We start from the raw sequence: 23,844 nt of genomic DNA on the forward strand, positions 1-23,844 counted from the left end.
GTCTTGGGTTTGGCCAAACCCAATCCAAACCGGCCCATGTACACCCCTATTAGAGGGATGCTATCCTGTATCTACACTACACCCAATCAAATACAAATGCCCATGTGTTTCTTTGTATTGCCTAGAAATTCATGGTCCCACTTTCACTATATTGCCTAGAAATTCATGGATTTGGATCCAATTTCGAAATTCATATCTTCGTGAGGGTCCCACTTTCACGAAAGAGACCTTCGTTTTTTGTTCATATTTATTAGTAACATTCAAAGTTTGAAACAACACAAATTTTCTTTCATTCAGTAACTAGCTAGCTCTGAAACACTCATGGCATCAGTTATTCCTCCTCCATCTTTTACACCAAAAATCCCTCAACAAAACCACGACGTTTTCCTCAGTTTCAGAGGCATGGACACTCGCTACACTTTCACGAGCCATCTGTATGCCGCGTTAACAAGATTCCGAATCAAAACTTACATCGACAACGAGCTTGAAAGAGGTGATGAAATATCACCTTCACTTCTCAAGGCAATTAATCATGCAAAGTTATCGATAATTGTTTTCTCAGAAAACTATGCTTCTTCTAGATGGTGTTTGGAAGAGCTTGTGAGTATACTGAAATGCAAGAATAACGATGGTCAAATTTTAGTACCGATTTTCTACCATGTTAACCCAACAAATATAAGGAATCAGACGGAAAGCTGTGGAGTTGCTTTGGCTGAGCATGAAAAACGTACGGACATGGATAAGGTTCAAGCATGGCGGCTAGCTTTGACAGAAGCTGCTAATATCTCTGGATGGGTTTGCTTTGGCAAAAGGTAATATTTATATTAATATTAACCTAATCACAAATTCCTTGATGTGAACCTAATCTAAATTTCAATCTTTAAATTCTTAAATTGGTCTCGCACACAAACAAACTATCTTAAATTTTTTGTTACTGTATAGTTTAGACATCAAATTTTAGATTTTGTGCGTATCTGGCATTGCAAGATGACTCTCTTCTGGAAAAACGAACAGGAACGAGTCTAAACTAGTGGAGCAAATTGCAATGGACATATTACAAAAGCTGGTCATGATAACTTGCCGGGAATTAGACAGACACATCAACACATACAAGCAAATCGCAAAACAAAAACTCAAGAAATCCCTCAGAACAGGGAATCTCGCGGACATGGAAGAATTGATTACACCATTATACAAACTTGCAGAGTTCAAATTGAAGAAAGCATTCTTAAAAAAAAAAATTAAAATTTTGAAGAAAGAATCAAGTTCAAATGGTTCAAGTGTTTGGGTGATGTTTTGGGTACGTATGAACGTATCTTGCAGGGAGATCTGAGAACATCCATCCACGATAAGGCGGAATTATACTTTTTACACTGTCGCTGAATTTTAATTTCATTAAATCCTTAATATACAGTGAAGTATTTTTTTTGTCTTTATAAATTAAAAACTTTTAAGTTTACTTTCTTTTTTAATAATGTTATTACCATTTTAATCATTAATAAATTGACCGTTAATAAAAATTCCATTCTGACATCAAAATATTGGTTATAATGTAAACAAAAATGTTAATATTAATTAGTTTATTTTTAATGTATTTTATAATTTATTCATGGAAATATAGGTTCTCTTGCCGTGTCAGGAACGTTGGATAAATATTTAGTGTTTAAGACAAATACTTATCGTATGGCAGATTTATTTGTTGTTGATTTTTGTGAATTTTTTTTTTGAATAACCATATTTTTAAAAAAAATTCCAAAAATAATTAGGTTTTCAAAAAAATTACACAAATGTCACTTTTCAGCAAAATATTACACGTTGTCGCCAGGGGGGGTGGCGACAACAATGGGCTAGAGGTGTACTCGCCAGGCCCACTGGCGCCTATGTGTATTTTTTAGGTGTTGTCGCCACACCCCCCCCCCCCCCCCCCGGCGACAACACCCCCCCTTATTTTTTATTTTTTTTATTTTTTGTAATTTTTTTTCTTTAACATAATTTCTCTTAAATTTTTTTCAGTATTTTTTTTTAATAACTACAATTTTTTAATATTTTTTTTAGTATTTTTTTTTTTAAAACAATTTTTCAATAATTTTTTTATATTGTTTTTTTTATCTATCTTGTTAAAATTATTTTTGGAAGTTGGTGGTGGATTCATTATTTTGAAAGTTGGACATTCGTTAAAATAATTATATATTAAAATACAATAACGATACATTGACGATACAAATACATTAAAATTAAAGACATTTCAAAATACATTAACGATACAAATACATTATAATTAAAAACATTACAAAATACATTCACGATACAAATAAAAATCTTATTGCGCGCCACGTGGACCATGGTACGATCCACATTGAGGTTGCCGAATGGGTCGTGTAGACGGGTCACGAGTTGGTAATGCCCCCTATTTCCGCGACGACGCCCCCCTCTATTTGGTTCGTCTTGTGCCATAGTCGACGGTCCCTGAATGAAACCTGGGTCTTCAACATCTTGACCTATAGAATTCCCTCCATAGGATAGGCGGGTGCCCGCGGCGCTGTCGAAGCTGTGTCTAGGCGGGTTAAAATTTCTCCTAGTGGGTGCGGCCTGGAAGTTTTGGAAGTTGGTGGTGGATTCGGTTTGGTTAAAATACAATGGTTGTGGCGGTGTGTTGAGGTCAAATTGTTGGCTGGGGTACTGTGATGTGTGTTGGTCGAATGTGGTGTATTGCGGGTATTCTTCTTCTATGCCCATGTCGGGGGTCATTGGTGGTGATCTTGAAGAGCCCCCCGCATGGAATTCCTGGAAATGTGATCTAGAAGAGCTCCCTGCATGGAATTCTTGATTTTGTGGTTGAGTTTGGGATGGAAAAAACTGGTGGAGTTGTTGGGAATGTTGTTGGTAAAAAGGTGTTTGTGGTTGCATTGGTTGTTGGTGGTAACTTTGTTGTTGTTGTTGTTGTTGGTGTTGTTGTGGGTAATGTTGTTGTTGGTAATTTGGTGGTGGTTGTTGTTGTTGTTGGTAATTTGGTGGCGGTGGTTGTTGTTGTTGTTGGTGGTAATTTGGTGGTGGTTGTTGTTGTCCTCCAAAATATGGAGGTTGTGCTCGCGGGTCAGCTAAATAGAAAGGGGCAGACACAATCATTTCAGGATTTGTGACGGATCTGTACCAGTTTACATAGTCAACAGTTGGCTTCATTTCTCCCGGCGCCACAGGAAATTCTAGAACCGTTTTTGATCGACGAGCCCATATTTTACGCTGATCTATGGCAAAGGACTTGTAATTTTTTACGTACCACTGTTCGCTAACCTTCGCAAGATGCCAACGTCCCAAACAGTCAGGCTCAGGTGGGTCAGGGATACCTTGATGCATGCCGAATTGGAGCTTCACACGGTCACTCGGGTGCATCTCCACAGTGGTGAACCGTATGATGGGTGATTTTGCTGTCCAAATAGCCGCCTCGTCAAGGTCGGGTACGTGGTCCAATTCCAAGTAAGGACGCCAAATAAACTGCAAAGCAAATAATATTAATTTCAAAATATAGAAGATAGTTATTTTTAAAAATATATTTAGAAAATGGACATTTTGCGTGGTATTACCTCTTGGGGTCCTAGTCGATCTAATATTTGGCGGTAGAAAATGATTTTGGATACAGGCGTTTTGGACCAATCCATTCCGAGTGCATTGAACCTAAACACATTAAAAGATATAAATCAATATAGTTACAAATAATAATAGAATAAAAAGCAATAATTAAAGTAAGATCCAAAAGTTACCTTGAAGCGTAAGGGAAGGCGTAACTGTTTGGATTTGCAGGGGCCAATACCGGCATCCTCCACCATGCCCATGCTTGTAGCAAGAATGCACATCCACTAAATGTAAAACTATCCTTTTTTGCACATTTGCACAAGGAACTATATAGGTATGCCAACACAGCCGAACCCCAACTATATGTCTTTATTGCATCAATGTCCCCAAGTAAACACAAGTACATAAAATTAACACTATTTCCCGTGCCTTCGGGAAATAGAAACTTACCAAACAACAACAAAATATACATCCTAGTTTTCTGCATTATAGTTTCTTCGTCAGAAAACTGATCCAATTGAAGCCCATCATAAGCTAGCTGAAGGCCAGCAAGCTTTATACCTTGGCCCCTACCCCTTTGTTGCCCCTCACCCTCTATTAAATCCACACCCAACAATTCGACGCATAGGGCGTTTGGTTGTTGGACATTTCCATACACTGCCTTTCCATTTGTTTTGAGACCCAACAACATGTACACGTCCTCTAGAGTGACGGTACATTCACCCATTGGAAGGTGAAAAGTATGAGTCTCAGGCCTCCAACGCTCACACAATGCTAATATTAACTTCATATCAACTGAGGTATGTGTTAAGTTCATTACCTCACCAAATCCCGCACGTTTAACGTAGTCCTCAATCAAAGGGTCAGGAGCATTCATCTTACCAGCACGGGTCCTAAATCTCATGACATCCTATAAAAAAAACATTACCCATAAGTATTTGAAATTAGTAAATTTAAGTAAAAAAAATTAAGTGTTTACTCAAACTTACATAAGTGGCAATGTTTGCAATGGTGCCTCGATGCTCTTGACCCATAGTTAGGAGAGACATGTTTGTTGATGATGAAACACAAAGTTGCTCTGATGATAAGTTGCTCTGATGAAAGTATAAGAGGTGATGAAGAAAATGAACAAGTTTGGGAACATATTTATAGCCAAAATGCATAGGTTATTACGAGATTCCCTGCAGTGTCTTGTCCCGTCAAGTCTGTGGTGGGGACGAGATTCCTTGCAGTGTCTTGTCCCGTCATGTCTGTGGTGGGGACGAGATTCCCTGCAGTGTCTTGTCCCGTCAAGTATGTGGTGGGGACGAGATTCCCTGCAGTGTCTTGACCCGTCATGTCTGTGGTGGGGACGAGATTCCCTGCATTGTCTTGTCCCGTCATGTCTGTGGTGGGGACGAGATTCCCTGCAGTGTCTTGTCTTGTCATGTCTGTGGTGGGGGGACTAGATTGCTATAGAGGCATGCATTCTTGTCATGCTAAATTATGTTAAACCATTGCATGCACCGATTTATCATATACTTTTATTTTTTATTTAGATGTTTTTATTTTTATTTTAATTCATTTAACACATATACTTATTTGAATCTTGTGCAGAATTATTGCTTCATTTCTTGCATGCATTAGCCTTGTGTAAGAGGTGGGGACGAGAATCTTTTGTGTCATGCATTAGTCATGTCATATTTGAATCTTGTGCAGAATTATTGCTTCATTTCTTGCATGCATTAGCCTTGTGTAAGAGGTGGGGACGAGAATCTTTTGTGACATGCATTAGTCTGGTCTTGTCATGTTTATGTTAGATTTTGAGAATTTTATATTATAATAGATTTTAATTCATTATCATAATTTGTGACATGCATTATCATAATTTTTAATTCATTTAAAACATACAATTATAATAGATTTTGTGACTTTTATATTAAACTAGCGCAGATATATATATTATGGAAAACATTAACTCATTCATTAATTAAAAAGGTACATTGACAATAACCAACATAGAAACTAAAACATCTAAGAAAATAACACATAACAACTTGTAGTACACGCTCGATCATTGCAACAAACACAACAACACTTAATCTAAACTACTCGAGTATCACTGCAAGAACAAGTGGATTTTCAACGCCTCGGTTAACCTCTCCACTGTGTGTCCAAAACATTAGATCCACGTCCACATCGTCTTTCACACGGTCCCAATAATACATGTAGGTGCCTTCTGGATTATTATCCGTCAACGTAATGTATGGACAACGGTAATCTATCTGTTTAACTTTTCTGGTCGGACCATCTAGTTGACGAAACCCAGTGTTGATGGCTCTAACAATTCTCTGGAAATTCCAATGAGGGTTAAGGCAGACACGCATGTGACTACCTTCCTCAAAAAAAACGACAGCCCAAACTGAGTTTATTTTTAGTGTTTGCAGTAAGAATGAAGAAAGAGTTGGTACTTCAACTCCACACACACACACCTTTATTTATAGTGGGTGAAATACCGCGGAAAATAATTTTGCTAATTATTAATAACTTAAATACTAATTGGAAACTTTGTAATGTTAAAAAAACATTTCATTAATATATGCTCAGAGCATTTAATTGGACGGTACAGAAGTAGCTGAAATGATAAAGAAACTGCAACATCTAGGATATTACAACGGTTAGGACAATGTCTTCTCTGTCCTCCATCATTCGAGTGCATTGAATGTCGTCCTCCATTGTCTCCCACCAACGCTGTCTTTCAAGAAAAGCACCTCCCCTTGTTCTAAGTCTCTTGATAGATCTGATTTGTTCGCCTTGACTCCACTCTCCCTCCAAAAACCTGAGAAGGGTTCTCTTAAGCTGGTCCATGGATTGAATGTTCCAAAACATTACCTGCATGGGAGGTTTGACGGCAGAGAAAATAACGTATCCGTTCCTTCGAACAATGGGAGGTTGATAGTCCAAACGCCTTACAGGTGGTGGAGGCTCAGTAGTCCGGTGCGTGCTATCTGACCTTATTCGAGATCTCATTTTTTCGTGTGTGTACTGATGCACACAAGAAACCCTAATTTATAGAGGGACAATTAAAGCAAAAGGGGTCCACCATCTTGGACTGGGTCTGCATGCATCCTGACTGGGTCACTATGCACATCTGGTCTTTTCATAAACACTGTAAAACTCAGTCCTGAACATAACTAAAGAATGCAGACTTTTTTCATTGGCTCTCTTAATTGAGTTGAATTCTTAAATAAAAAATTAATTCTTGCACTAATCTATCTGTATTCCCAACTACATTTTGTCCTCTAACATTCAAAGCAAGCAAAATAAAAACGAAAATAAATACAACCTCTCTGCATTCTCAATCCCCATTCAAAACGAAACCCTCCCTCACTCTTTCTATCGCCGGCCATTCAGATCTGTCTCTACATTTTTGTATTCACTTCCTACTGGTATGTTTTTTTCCACTGCAATTTGTTATTGTTTTCTTCTTATTGCTTCTATTTTTTTAATCATTTTCTGCTGCTTCATATTATTTCCAATGATTTTATCCCTTAATTGTATTTTTTTTACTTGCAAACTAGGAGTTTGAAAATAACTTTCCAGCCCAACGTGAATATAGTTTGAAAATACATATTTGAGAATTAGATTAATATTTTTGGAGATCTTAATTTAAGTAGAAATGATTGAGGTTAGTCGGTCACTACAAATTATCAAGAAAAAAAATTAAAATTAAAATTAAATATCAAATATCAATCTTCAAATATCAATCTTCAAATATCAACAAAATATTACCATGGAAAAAATATTTGGAACCAATAAAATTTACAAACATTTAAGAGAAAATAGTACCGAAAACATTAATATTGAAAGTAAAAAATTACCGAAAATATAATACCATGGAAAAAAAATTATTTAAAAAATCCATGTTGAAATAATATTTGAAAAATATAACATAAAAAAAATTTAGAATAAATTATGTTAAAGAAAAAAAATTACAAAAAAAAAAGAAAAAAAAAATAAAGGGGGGTGTTGTCGCCAGGGGGGTGGCGACAACACCTAAAAAATACACGTAGGCGCCAGGCCCACTGGCGAACACTTTTCTGGCCCATTGTTGTCGCCACCCCCCCCTGGCGACAACATGTATTTTTTTGCTGAAAAGTGACATTTGTGTAATTTTTTTGAAAACCTAGTTATTTTTGGAATTTTTTTTAAAAATATGGTTATTCAAAAAAAAAATTCGATTTTTGTGAAGTTCTCAAGTCAAGATTTATATTGTGTGGTGTTGGTGGAGTTTTGATTTTTGTGAAGTTCTCAGGTCAAGATTTATATTGTGTGGTGTTGGTGGAGTTTGGCAATCTAATAGAAAATAATAAGTCTTTTCTCTAGGATACTTTTGTAGAGCTGTAAGGAAGCGTACAGATAAAATTGGAGTTTATTTGTTCTTAAGATAGATTAATGTTAAAATGACGTAAGACTGAGTAAAGATTGCTGCATAAATTGCTGCATAACTGAGACTTTAAATAATTATTGATTATATAGATGCTTCTAATTATGCTTAAAAAAAAATGAGTAAAAATGATGTTTGATTCGAGTCATAAGTACATGTATGATTTGAGTCGAGTGGCAAAGTAATTTTAATCAAGATTTAAAACATACGAGAACCCATTTGTATGATTCAAGTCATGATTTGACTCATGATTCAAGTCTTAAAAAGTATGATTCAAGTCAAACAAGGTAGAAGGAAAAATGTGGAACTGCATCACTTCATGACGTGAATCAAGTGTATCCTGTGATTCGAGTCACGTGGTTTTGTGATTTGAATCTAGTGTAACTTGTGAGTCAAATTATGACAGCTTCATAAACTTCTGAAATCTTCTTTTTCATTTGATTCGAATAATAGGATGTGTGATTTAAATTACACACCTAGAATCTAAATTTTTGTAATTTTAAAGATGTTTTGATATTCTACTATTGTCATGACTTGAACTAGTCTCAAATATGGTTTTTGATCCAAAAATACGATAACGTGACTTAAAGCATATTGCTCTTACTAAAAAAACTAGTTTGATTTATGCATGCAAAAACATAGTTTAATGCAAAACACTATTTAAAAAGCATTGCACAATTCTAAGACATTTGCAAAGACATAAGTTAGAGGAGACTAAACTACGAAAGCGATAAATGATAAACGATAATAAACAAGACAAGCAACAAAACTCTAGGCTTAGATGACAGAGCAACTTCAATGTTTAGATTATCTGTAGAAATAAAAATCTCGAGGTTATTATTGTTATAACCATTTATGTTTTGTTTGTGCAAATATTGAATTTTCAAACTTCAGTTGGATCTCAATAAGGACTTCAATTAAAGCAGTTGAAAATATGCATGATTCAACGATCACATTACTTGACATTTTCATGTCACACATCCATATTGACCAACTTCCTCAAGTAAATTGATGTGGTGGTCATCGAAGTTCCATCACGTTATACATTAATGACGAATGTCACAATAGTCTCATTATTAATATATGAGGTGGACCTTCTTGTAAAGTTTAAATCTAAAAATAAATAGCATTCGGACACACCTAAAAATTGTATTACTATTAAGATATATTACCTAAATGGAAGATTTTAGAAATATCTTATGTTTAAATATTATTTAATTATTATATTTCAACAATTATTATGTGAACTTATATATTTATATTAATTATATTAGCTATTTATAAAATTAAGAGTCTAAATCAATATACTCATTAAATAAAGTTAAAAATATTAATTAAATATTTACTAAGGAATTAATTAATTATTAGGTTAAATATATAAACCTCCCTGTAATGTTAGCGAGTTTCCATTTTACACCCTGGTAATATTTTTTTTAATCGCCCTCTTAAGTTTTGTAGATTCCCTCACTGAAACCCCCTGTTGGCCAGATGTCATGGAATCTTTTGCCACACTTGCCACCAAAAGCATTCTTAATACACACGTGTTTTTATTTTTTATTTAATGTTTGATTAGTGGGTATATTACACTTTGTTTCTCTTAAATACCCCCTTGCAACATTTAGGGCTTTCATCACTGAGAAAACAATGGCGAAGAAGACTGAGAAAAATCCCAATCAGAGCAATGTTCAGGGAGAAGCTCACGCGAAATCTCAGGTAGGTTCTATTTGTAACACCCCCCAATTCTATACTAAACAAATAAGGCATATATTTGCGTAAATCAGAGTAAAGAAAGCATGCATCTCACGAGGGCGTTACACATATTGCAAAATAGAACAAATATTTTATCTTTAAACATGCAATGGTCATTTTCAAATAATACAGGAATTTAAAACAACATGCAAACCATAGCGGAATAATCATCTCATCAAATAAATGGCAAAATAGGATGATTCCCATACATCATCCACCATGTCTCAACATCTTGGCTCGAGGCCACACATTAACCAGAATAACATATTCAAATACGAACACAATATGAGTAAACAAATATCTCATAACATCGAGTCATAAAAACATAAAACCCAACTCCCATGTGTTACATATGACCAGAGCACAAGTGACTACTTAGTCACGACACCCTACTAGAGATCTAAATCTCGACGTTAATCCTCCTTCGAAGCATCACTATCCATGAAACATGCACGTTACCAACAAAGGATAACATTCAAACAGAAGGGTGAGAATTCAACTTCTTATAGAAAACATAATAATGGGAAATGTAAAATACAATAAGAATACATTTCAAGAATTCATCACTCTCCCCATAAACATGCATCATATGCAATTAATCAAGATTCACATGTTCATGTCATACAACATAGCTCATTCAATTCTAAGTGATCAAACATGATTCACATATTCACATATATATACATATATCATTAATACATATAAGTTCACATATGTATCACATGTGCTCCAAATCACATATATCACATTCATAACACAACAACAATTCATATAAAATGAGTCACCAAATTCACTTATCACATCTTATACACACATAACAATCACATAACTGCATACATTCAAACATCACATAACACCAATGTGACTCAATGCAAGACATGTGACTCTATGATGTGGTACCCAATGTGAATCCAATGTTTCACCGCTTTCCGATTCAATGTTTAGAATCCAAGCCACGCTCCCGATCCGGACAAGATCAAAGCCAACACGCCTATTTCCAATTAAGGATCACGTCTGCTACGTCTGTTTCCATTCAAGGATCAACGTCTCTTACTATGTGAACCCAAGTTTCTCCGCTTCCACCATAAAGCCGACCATGCTATGAATGTATGTACAATTACCAACAATTTATGCAATTAAGATTATCTCATCAATCTTAACTTACCGCATACCACAATAATCCAACTCTATGAATTATCCGCCAATTGTACACAACATTCACAACACAATTAACAATTACAACAAGGCATAACAGCCATCATATATCCAATCACAATCATCATGCATATATTACCACACATCTTACCAATAGTTGTTATTCATTACATACCAAAACGTAACACACATAAAAGCATTTACAAGTATACAATCCATATCTCAATACATACACATTTAAATGATCATTATCAACAAGGCACATTCAAATAGTACATATAAATGTATATTTATATTCATTATAACATATCATGGATATCACATCACTTAACACATATATGAATATTAACCACAAGTCTTATTTCATAATACACACATAAGTAATCACATGTTATCCATATATTAACATCCAATTTAAACTATTCCACATCAACTAGCATTTAGAATTCAATCACATAAATCGCGGTTATCATATCACATAATACATCCATGAACATTGATCATGCACAATTCATCCATAACATACACATATAGGTAAATGTTATTCTCAATTATCATCATAATTTATAAAACAAGTGTCAATTCATTCTATCCTATCATATAGACAATCTCATTAGCTTCCCAACGCTTCGAACGACGCATAAAACGGAGTTACGGGTCAAAAGTTATGGCCTTTCAAAGTTTGGAAAAAGTTCTGTAAAACAGGGTTCGCGGCTCGAACAAAGTTCGCGGCACGAACTGAGTGAATCAAATATTCCTGAGTTTCTGCCAAGCAGTTCGCGGCTCGAACAATACTTCGCGGCGCGAACTGGCGATTTCATAAAATCCCAAATCTCATAAAACAGCATGCGAATTTCATCCCAAAACCCTTAAACTCAACCCAAATCAAACTGAAAACACCAACCATCATGAACAACAATAGAATACATGTTATAAACACAAATATAGCACACATTTATGGATCTTCTAACATCATAACATCATCAAACATCAATTAAAACACATTTCAAATCATAAGTTCATGCATTTGCTCATAAACCCTAACTTTTCTATGTTTCCATGAAATTGCAAAGATGAAGAGATAATCACAACAACACACATTACCCAATCATATAGTCTATAAGAACTTGGATTCAAACCCTTACCTCTAACTCTTAAATCCACCCTCTTCAAGAAATCTACAATTTCCTTCTTCTTCTCTTCTATGTTCTTTCTCCTCTATTCTCTTCTTTCTCTTCCTTTCCCCCAAATTGTGTTATCTCTAAAACCCTGGTTTTCCTCTTCTTACTATCGTTCTCTTAATGGGCTTAGTTATGTTATTACCCATCCATCCAATTATTAATTAGGCCCAGTACATAGTATACTACTAATATCCTAATTATATCATAAAACACAAATATGCATATAATTAGATATTTCAATTAATTAGTAATACCACATAATAATTAAATAAACAAATAATTAATAAAACACACAAATAAGCTAATAAATAAAATATCTAATGAAATCGGGTTGTTACAACTCTCCCCCACTTAAAATATTTTCGTCCTCGAAAATTCTCTTCAAGCAACTAGCCCCAAGTACAAATCCTTCATTCAACCTTCAAGTATCTTCTCTTCTAATCTCAAATCACTCCGCAAACCTCTTAAAAATCCAAAAGAAAACCTCGGAGTTTTATCCAAAACAATACTTGACGGAATACCATGTAGACACACAATTCTCTCGATGTACAACTTAGCAAGTCTTTCCATCAAATAATCCATCCTTATCGGAATAAAATTAACACATTTGTCCGTCTATCCATAATCATCCAAATCGCTTCACAATTACTCGACGTTCTCGGCAAACCTGAAACAAAATCTATAGAAATACGATCCCACTCCCACTCGGGAATAGATAACTGTTGTACCAACTAAACGGTTTTTGATGCTCAATCTTTGACCTTTGACAAGTCAAACATGAATAAACAAATTCCTCTATATCTTTCTTCATACTTTACCACTAAACAGTTTCCTCAAATCTTGTTACATTTTAGTAGCATTATGATGTATGCTCAAACCATTACGATGTCCTTCATTTCAAAATTCTCTTATCCAACTTCGAAGTATCAAAAATGCAAACTCGATCACGACCTTTCATGACTCTAATCTCGTCAATCCGAAAGTGATTACCTTTACCTTGATTAATCAATGTCATCTCGTTAACCAATTGCAATCCAATTTCTGACTCTCTCTAATCTCGTTAAGAACACCAGAAGCAGGCTTCAACATACTAAGCTTAACGCAAGAAGACGTCGCTTCACAACCAAACTCAACTCTCTAGATTGTTCCAATGATTTTCAACTCTTGGATCCTCCACATAGAAATATGCAATGATTTCCTATTCAATGCATCGGCTACAATATTCACTTTTCCATGATGGTATTTCAAACTAGAATCATAATCTCTCAAGAATTCCAACCATTTTCGTTTGCCTCATATTCAACTCTCTTTGATCAAACAAATAATGCCTCCAAAGTTTCAAAACAAACACAACGGCGGCCAACTCTAAATCATGTGTCGGATAATTCCTCTCATGAACTTTAAGTTGCCTTGAAGCATAAGCTACCACTTGCCCTTTTTGCATTAAAACGCCTCCCAAACCCAACAATGAAACATCATAATACACCACAAACGGTTCCAAAGGATCCGGCAAAATCAAAATAGGAGCAGAAGTCAACCTTCTCTTAAGCTCTTGAAAATTCGATTCACATTGCGAAGTCCACATAAAAGCTTGTCCTTTCCTAGTCAACAACGTCAACGGCAAAGATAACTTAGAAAATCCCTCAATGAACTTCCTATAATAACCAGCCAAACCAAGAAAACTTCTAATCTCAGAAACAGACTTAGGAGCTTCCCATTGAGATATAGCTTCAATCTACGACGGGTCAACAGAAATACCTCCGCTAGAGATCACATGGCCAAGAAAACTCACTTCCTTTAACCAAAATTCATACTTCGAAATCTTAGCAAACAACCTCTTCTCTTTCAACACCGACAACACAATTCTCGAATGCTCAGCATGATCATCTTCACTCTTAGGATCAAAACATCCTTAAAACATTACCTCATTAGGACATTCCTTCTTCTTACTTGATAAAATAAGTGCAAATCTATAACCATACACTTAGACAAATGAACCTCTTCTCAACAACTCCTCAATTCGACTCTTCAACCTCTCCTTAGTCACTTTACAAAATACCAAATTAGCAAGAGAAGTTTATCTCGTCCAATACGATCTCGTTTTCTATCAACAATAGATTAAGGGTGATCAAGTCCTCAATTTGTCAATAGACAATCGAAAATCATAATGAAACATAAACCATCATTACTAAACCATAATAGTGTTCCTTCAGAACTCACACTCGAAATTACTTAACACACCAAGATCCAAAATCCTCTTAAGATTACAATTACTTTCTTCAACTCCAAACAATTTATACCAAAATTCTCATCAACTTGCTCTAACAAAATGAACTAAATAAAATCAATTCCCAAAATCTCTACCAAAGATACTCAACAGACAATTCAAACACACATAAGAAGTTGAAACAAAACTCATAGCAAGCGTATCAATAACCATACCTCCACGCATATCAGATAACACAAGATTCAACCTCTTAGCACAATCCAAAGAAATAAATGAATACGTTGCACCACTATCAATAATAAAGCACGTACCTCAGATTAGCTTATCCTTAGTAGTGGTCTTAGCACCAGACAACGCAAGTACTCTCCCACTCACTTGTTCCTTCTTTGGTTTGTCACACTTGGTACTAATGTGACCTTGCTCTCCACAATTAGCAGCTATGTGGCCTGGCCTGCCACACTTGAAACAAGTAGCAACCTCTTTCTTACACTCAGCAGCACGATGACCTTCAACACCATATCTGAAACACTTAAGTGGAGTAGGAGTCCCTCCCCCACTTAGCTTCTTGCCAAAACCAGCTTGTTCCCTCTTGACATCATAAGGTCTCCCACTGGATTGTCCTCCTCCTCGTTTCAACTTTAGAAACTCGACTTCTTTCGTCCCACGCACGTCTTCTGGAAAATAGTTTTCCAAAAATGCATCACGAAAAAGAGTCCAAGTGACTTCAATACCTTCTCTTTCAAATCTCTGCACAGTATTACTCCACCAATCGTCAGCTCCTTTCGTCGGCATGTGAGTACCCAACTGCACCTTCTGTACATCCGTACAAATCATGATTTGAAAAATCTTTTCCATTTCTCTCATCCATGCATGTGCTTTGTCCGGTCCATACTTTCCTTCAAAAGTCGGCAGATTGCACCTTAGGAAGTCTCCAAAAGCACATAACTCATCCTTCCCTCCATAACCGGAATTCTCTTGCGGCACTTGTCCAATCGCACCAGTCCACCTCATCACCGCCTCAACATTAATGCTAACATTCCTTCCTGCAGCCATTATCCTAAGACATCCAACGACCAACAAACAACAGTATCGATTGTGTCAGATACACAAATCCAATACAAAAGGATAGGAAAACATAAATGACCTGGCCAACTGACCGACCAGGCTCTGATACCACTATGTAACACCCCCCAATTCTATACTAAACAAATAAGGCATATATTTGCGTAAATCAGAGTAAAGAAAGCATGCATCTCACGAGGGCATTACACATATTGCAAAATAGAACAAATATTTTATCTTTAAACATGCAATGGTCATTTCCAAATAACACATGAATTTAAAACAACATGCAAACCATAGCGGAATAATCATCTCATCAAATAAATGGAAAAATAGGATGATTCCCATACATCATCCACCATGTCTCAACATCTTGGCTCAAGGCCACACATTAACCAGAATAACATATTCAAATACGAACACAATATGAGTAAACAAATATCTCATAACATCGAGCCATAAAAACATAAAACCCAACTCCCATGTGTTACATATGACCAGAGCACAAGTGATTACTTAGTCACGACACCCTACTAGAGATCTAAATCTCGACGTTAATCCTCCTTCGAAGCATCACTATCCATGAAACATGCACGTTACCAACAAAGGATAACATTCAAACAGAAGGGTGAGAATTCAACTTCTTATAGAAAACATAATAATGGGAAATGTAAAATACAATAAGAATACATTTCAAGAATTCATCACTCTCCCCATAAACATGCATCATATGCAATTAATCAAGATTCACATGTTCATGTCATACAACATAGCTCATTCAATTCTAAGTGATCAAACATGATTCACATATTCACATATATATACATATATCATTAATACATATAAGTTCACATATGTATCACATGTGCTCCAAATCACATATATCACATTCATAACACAACAACAATTCATATAAAATGAGTCACCAAATTCACTTATCACATCTTATACACACATAACAATCACATAACTGCATACATTCAAACATCACATAACACCAATGTGACTCAATGCAAGACATGTGACTCTATGATGTGGTACCCAATGTGAATCCAATGTTTCACCGCTTTCCGATTCAATGTTTAGAATCCAAGCCACGCTCCCGATCCGGACAAGATCAAAGCCAACACGCCTATTTCCAATTAAGGATCACGTCTGCTACGTCTGTTTCCATTCAAGGATCAACGTCTCTTACTATGTGAACCCAAGTTTCTCCGCTTCCACCATAAAGCCGACCATGCTATGAATGTATGTACAATTACCAACAATTTATGCAATTAAGATTATCTCATCAATCTTAACTTACCGCATACCACAATAATCCAACTCTATGAATTATCCGCCAATTGTACACAACATTCACAACACAATTAACAATTACAACAAGGCATAACAGCCATCATATATCCAATCACAATCATCATGCATATATTACCACACATCTTACCAATAGTTGTTATTCATTACATACCAAAACGTAACACACATAAAAGCATTTACAAGTATACAATCCATATCTCAATACATACACATTTAAATGATCATTATCAACAAGACACATTCAAATAGTACATATAAATGTATATTTATATTCATTATAACATATCATGGATATCACATCACTTAACACATATATGAATATTAACCACAAGTCTTATTTCATAATACACACATAAGTAATCACATGTTATCCATATATTAACATCCAATTTAAACTATTCCACATCAACTAGCATTTAGAATTCAATCACATAAATCGCGGTTATCATATCACATAATACATCCATGAACATTGATCATGCACAATTCATCCATAACATACACATATAGGTAAATGTTATTCTCAATTATCATCATAATTTATAAAACAAGTGTCAATTCATTCTATCCTATCATATAGACAATCTCATTAGCTTCCCAACGCTTCGAACGACGCATAAAACGGAGTTACGGATCAAAAGTTATGGCCTTTCAATGTTTGGAAAAAGTTCTGTAAAACAGGGTTCGCGGCTCGAACAAAGTTCGCGGCGCGAACTGAGTGAATCAAATATTCCTGAGTTTCTGCCAAGCAGTTCGCGGCTCGAACAATACTTCACGGCGCGAACTGGCGATTTCAGAAAATCCCAAATCTCAGAAAACAGCATGCGAATTTCATCCCAAAACCCTTAAACTCAACCCAAATCAAACTGAAAACACCAACCATCATGAACAACAATAGAATACATGTTATAACCACAAATATAGCACACATTTATGGATCTTCTAACATCATAACATCATCAAACATCAATTAAAACACATTTCAAATCATAAGTTCATGCATTTGTTCATAAACCCTAACTTTTCTATGTTTCCATGAAATTGCAACGATGAAGAGATAATCACAACAACACACATTACCCAATCTTGTAGTCTATAAGAACTTGGATTCAAACCCTTACCTCTAACTCTTAAATCCACCCTCTTCAAGAAATCTACAATTTCCTTCTTCTTCTCTTCTATGTTCTTTCTCCTCTATTCTCTTCTTTCTTTTCCTTTCCCCCAAATTGTGTTATCTCTAAAACCCTAGTTTTCCTCTTCTTACTATCTTTCTCTTAATGGGCTTAGTTATGTTATTACCCATCCATCCAATTATTAATTAGGCCCAGTACATAGTATACTACTAATATCCTAATTATATCATAAAACACAAATCTGCATACAATTAGATATTTCAATTAATTAGTAATACCACATAATAATTAAATAAACAAATAATTAATAAAACACACAAATAAGCTAATAAATAAAATATCTAATAAAATCGGGTTGTTACACTATTTCTACTAAATGTTGTTAAAACTTGTTAAGAAAACTGATGTTGATTCAATATCAGGAATCAGAGCATTTCAATGTGACGTTTCACCATGGTGGGGAGTTCGTGAGGGTTGCAGACGAAGAAATCATCTACAGAGGAGGTGTTGATACAACCATTACAGGTATGCACGTAGCTAGCTGGGGATTGGATAGTATTGTAAAATTAGTTAGTAGTCTGGGGTATAACGAGTGTAGTTTTAGGGTTTGGGCAAAGGTATTAGAAATCCAATAAGGGTTTATCTTGATTAGAAAGGACGATGATGCAGTAGATTTTGCCCTGTATTTTAGCTCACTGAATATCACAAGAGATTTGTATGTGGAACACAGTAAGGATATGGAATTTGAACGTAGTGATAGGGAATCAAATTGTGTGAATGAGGAAAAGGAGTTGGATGCGTTGGAAGATGAAATTGTTGAGGGACTGGATGATAGTGAAAATGAGAGAGCAACCGGTCTTGCTGATGGTTTTGATGAAGAAATAGATGTTACTTTGCCTCTAAATGTAGATGACAGTCTTAGTGGGCTTTTAGGTCAGACCAATAAGAGCATGGATGAGGATGACCAATATCAAAGTGATGAATTGAATAGTGACGATCCATATGACTCTTGTGATGAAGATAAGCCCAAGTATGACAAGTATATTAAATAGCACTTAAACAAAGACTTTAAGTTCAAGTGGGGCATGGAATTTAATTCCCTCAACGATTTTCGAGAGGCTATTAGGGAGTGGTCAGTGCTTAATGGGAGAGAGATAACTTTTGTAAAAAATGAGGCTCACAGGGTAAGGGTAATTTGTAAGTCCAATTGTGGTTTTTTAGTCTTATGTCCAAGGTAGGCCACCAACAGACTTTTGCTATTAAAACACTTGTAGACAAACATACATGTGCTAGGGTTTTGAACAACAAGTCTGCAAGTTCTAGGTGGGTGGCTAAGCATGTGGTAAAGAGGATGCAAACCTGTGAATCTATCAGAATTAGAGATATTATGCAAGATATTAGGCAGAACTTTTCAGTTGGTATAATTGTAGCAAGAGCATGGAGGGCCAAGTTAATTGCTAAGAGGATTATTGAAGGAGATGTTGATAATCAGTATGCCTCTATATGGAGGTATGCAGCTAAATTAATTAGAGTAAATCCAGGAAATACAGCTAAAATCAATGTTGTCAGACCTTGTCCTACCATTCAACCTAGGTTTGAGTCATTCTATTTCTGTTTTGATGGATGTAAGAAAGGGTTTACAAATGGATGCAGACCATTTGTGGGGGGTGGATGGATGTCATTTGAAAACAAAATATGGGGGACAATTACTTAATGTTGTGGGAAGAGATGCAAATGATCAATACTTTCCACTAGCATTTGGACTTGTTAAGAATGAAACCAAGGAAAGTTGGAGATGGTTCATCCAACTGCTGCTGGAAGACATTGGACAAGAAAGAAGATTGTTGCACCCCAATTTTTGACCACTGAGATCCCACCAGAGCTTAAATACTAGGATCATAATTGTCATTATAATCATCATGCATTTATCATTCATTAACCCAAAAATACAAAAAAATTGTTGTTTGTTGCTTGTGTCCCAAGACATGAGACTGGTCAAGAGGAAGCTAAGCAAATTAGGGTTTTGAGGCCCATAAATAAATTCAACATCCTTCTATGATTCAAAGGGTTCTCCAATCAAAATCAAAGCCCAAGGATGGGTCAATGCAAGATCAACCACCTTCAAGTTCATCAGAAGCTCAAATTAGGGTTTTTGACCTAATTTCTATGGAGGGTTGACTTTTAATCAGGAGATGGTTCCAAGACTCAAAATATGATTCAAGGGGATCCAAATCAACATTATAGCCCATCCATATCATTCATTTGAAAAGGAGAGCTTGATTCATTTGGAAATCACAAAGCTGTAGTTCATCAGGAAAAAGTCAATTGTGCAAGTCTACCTTTGACTTTTTAGAAAAATAGTCAAATATAGACTTTTAAGGATCCAAATCATCATCATATGGATATTGAAGACACTTGATCAAAGAAAATTCAAAGAATTCATCAAGAATCAAAAAGTCAACAAAAAGTCAAATTAGGGTTTTTAAGTGTATTTTGACCTAATTCATGGATCTCCATATGTTGCTTACACACTCAAAAATCTCCCAACATGGAAGTTGTAGATCTTGGCAAAAAAACAACTTATCACAATGGAACTTTTTGCAAAAAATGATTATTTTGAGAGATATGGAATTAAGAAGATACTTTTCAAAAGACTTAGAGAAATTTTCAAGTGTTTTACTTGGATTTTTTCTTAACTTTGTGGCCATTTTTCTCAATGATCCAAAAAGAGTTTGAGGAAACTTTCAACTACTTATTTGAATTATGTAGCAAAGGCTTTCCAAATATTTAAGTAGCATGAAAATCCATGGCTCCATTCATGAGATATGATTTTTTCAATATGGCACCATGAACACTTGAAAATGAAGAAGAACATGAAGAAAGTGAAGAAGTTATGAACCAAACTTGTTCAAATTTGAAAGATTCCTTTCTTGCAGCCCATATAACTTGTTCAAAGCACCATAATCAAAATATTACACTTGCTTTTGAGCTATAATCCAAGTGTTTAAGCCATTATCCAATTGATCATTCCATTAACGGCACAAAGTTAACACTTCCATTCTAGTAAAGTGACTTTAATCACAACCACTCTTCTCTTGAGCCACTACAATGTTTCCTTTGTAGCAAAAGCACTTCAAATGCAATAATCAACCTCTCTAAGATCAGATCAAATTCTTACAAGCATGCCTAAAGCATTGTACTTCACCATGGAAAACCAAAAATCCCATTTCTTCACAAAGAAGCAACTAGGTACAAAGTCACATGGGAGCTTCAAAATTCTGAGTTTTTCCCTCCCACAAACCCTACTTCTTGCCTATAAATAGAGGGCATTGCTCATTGCATCAAAAACACCAGCATTGCTCATTGCAACAAAAAGTACCAGAATTCTGATTACTCATTACAATCATCATCACCAATTAGATTTCTGAGTTTTTTTCCCAATTATGCCTCTCTTTACTCATTCATTTAAAATCCTCCTTTACCATACATGGTACTAATTTACCACTTACAATACTTACTCGCACTCAAAAACAAATTCCTAATTTACTTCCTCTATTTAAACATTCTAACCATCAGAACGAGTACAAACAAGTAATTATAATCACACTCATCAGCCTCAATATACCATTGCTTACAAAATAGCTCAAACTGAGTCCCACTCTTCTTTAAGAATTAAATCAACTTCGTCCTTCATAGAGTATAATTCCTCATTATATCTAGAAATCTACAATAACACCTTACAACATCACACAATTATTATAGCATCATATAGTATCAACTCATCGTCCTAACTTCGCCGAATACATACTAGTTAACTACGTACAACCATAATAACATATTCATCATCTCGACAATTATTCAAAAGAGTTATAATTCTTCGGCACGACATCCTTACTTCCACTAGATTCTAATCTAACATATGGATCAATACATGTTCTCTACGTATGTTCCTGGCATATTAATTCCTCACTGCCCACGAGTAGTACTCATAACACTATTCCACATCACACTCTCTTTGTGCGACTCTGATTACCCGTCTTAAGTCACCGTCCAATATGTTGCACTCTTTCATATTCACTTCTTCATAAGTTCACAAAACATGGTGAGTGATTTATTCTCACGGCTTAGTATTCATCACATCTTATACCATTAAGGTAACAAAACAAGCTCATCCCATTTATATGATTCCATCTACTACCAACAAGAGATTTAGGGTGATCAAGTCCTAAATTTGTCAATAGATAGTTAACAACCATATTTAAGCATAGACCTTCGTTACTACATAATAGAGTCTCTATCCGAGTTTGCACTCAAACTCATTAACATCGTCATAGCTCAATAATTCGCTTTGAGTCTTTACAACTCGCACACTTCCCTCTCATTGGATCTTGTTGGTGAGACACCAATGTCTAAACATTTTACACAATCCACTTCATAGTCACTTAGCATCACACACTTGTAAAGTACTTCCAAACTTCATAATCACTAGTATACTCGTACATTACTATTCATCTCATTCCAAATCAAAATCCTCATCTTAGCAAAAGACCGCGACAACATTCATAACTCGTAGTTTTACTCTAAGTCCCATGACATCTTTCGCGTCCAAGTATCATTCCACTCGGAATCTCAACAAACTCTTCCTCTCATCAATAGGTGTTAGAAATCCTCTACAATTCTTCTTTTATACATGCCTTTGCTTTGACATCACAAATACAACTTCAATCGTTCTAAAGTTTATTTCACCTTTACTAATAATTCACTCCTCACTAAAATCTATCAGCACTCAAATCATCTTTATTACCGAACATCTCATCAACTTATTCATCAACAACATGTTCTACTCAACTACGTTTCAAACAATCGCAGTAGTAGGCATTCCTATTCAACAATTTTCACGCTTCCTTAACCGACTTCAGAATATCTCTTCAAAGGATCACTCTACTGTATTTATAACTCTCTCATAAGGTAGAACATAATCTCCCCTCTTCGTAGGTTCAAACAGCACATTAATCCGACACTCGGAACTCAAGATATGAATTTTTCAACATCGTCCGAAATGCAACATGGACATCATGCACCGACACTCTAAGCGATATCTCCAAAATCCCTCAAATGGTACACTTAATTTCTAAAATTGCTTCTCAACAAACCTTTTAATTATTCCTTCAATTTGTTCAACTCTGACACTGACATCCCGTGCGGTACCAACGAACAAGTCTAGTTCTAAGGACAAGTGTAACCGTAACTTCACCTCTTTCCAACATCATACTGTCATAATTAAATATGTTACAGCTGCTGAAACCATTTTTATAACAAATTTCATCTCGTTAGCTTTCCGAAGCTTCAAACGGAACTCAAATCGGATGTCCAGAACTCCAGTTATGAATTTTCGAAGTTTCATTATGATTCAGCAATTTTCCTGCGTTTTGGTTACGGAAATTTCGCTCCAAAATTCATCCTCTTCAAATCAATCACATTCCAAACAGCCATTTATCATATCTCTTTGCTCCCAAACTTCTTATAACCTGAGCGACACATTCCTTCGCCGAAGTTCGATTTCTGAAGCATCACGACAGCAATCCTCTTTGCAAACTTGCAATTGTACCTCTTCCGAGAAGAAAAGCTTCTCCCCCACTTTGCTCAAACCAACTCCTGCAACAAAACAAACAAGTACCGAAAGTGATTCACTCACATGTCGCGTACCAAGGGTTAATACGCCGACAGTATTCAACTATCGCGTAACTCAACTGACTCGACAATTGGCCGAACGGACCGACCTGCTTTGATACCACTATTGTAACACCCGTCTAATCCCCGCGGAAATTAAATAAATATTTCAGAGTAACATGAAACAAGGATGCCACAATTCATATTTAAAATAAATATCATATGTCATTGTCATGCGTTTACTGAGGAATTCATCATAATACATAATAATTCATGTTTCTACACAGCGGAACATTCATCAACGGATAAGCATAACATCATCTATGTAATATCTCACAAGATTAATCCGAT

At 35.5% G+C, this 23,844-nt stretch overlaps 1 protein-coding gene across 1 annotated transcript; it reads left to right on the forward strand.

Moving 5' to 3' along the window:
• Nucleotides 1-253: 253 nt before the first annotated feature.
• On the forward strand, nucleotides 254-1,551 carry LOC131617121 (disease resistance protein RPV1-like). Its single transcript, XM_058888489.1, has 2 exons — nucleotides 254-812; nucleotides 1,015-1,551. Exons 1-2 carry the CDS (start codon nucleotides 322-324, stop codon nucleotides 1,331-1,333), a joined length of 810 nt encoding a protein of 269 aa, XP_058744472.1. The 5' UTR covers nucleotides 254-321; the 3' UTR covers nucleotides 1,334-1,551.
• The last annotated feature ends 22,293 nt before the right edge of the window (nucleotides 1,552-23,844 follow it).

The sequence above is a fragment of the Vicia villosa genome, linkage group LG7 (assembly GCF_029867415.1).
Source record: "Vicia villosa cultivar HV-30 ecotype Madison, WI linkage group LG7, Vvil1.0, whole genome shotgun sequence".
NCBI lineage: Eukaryota > Viridiplantae > Streptophyta > Magnoliopsida > Fabales > Fabaceae > Vicia > Vicia villosa.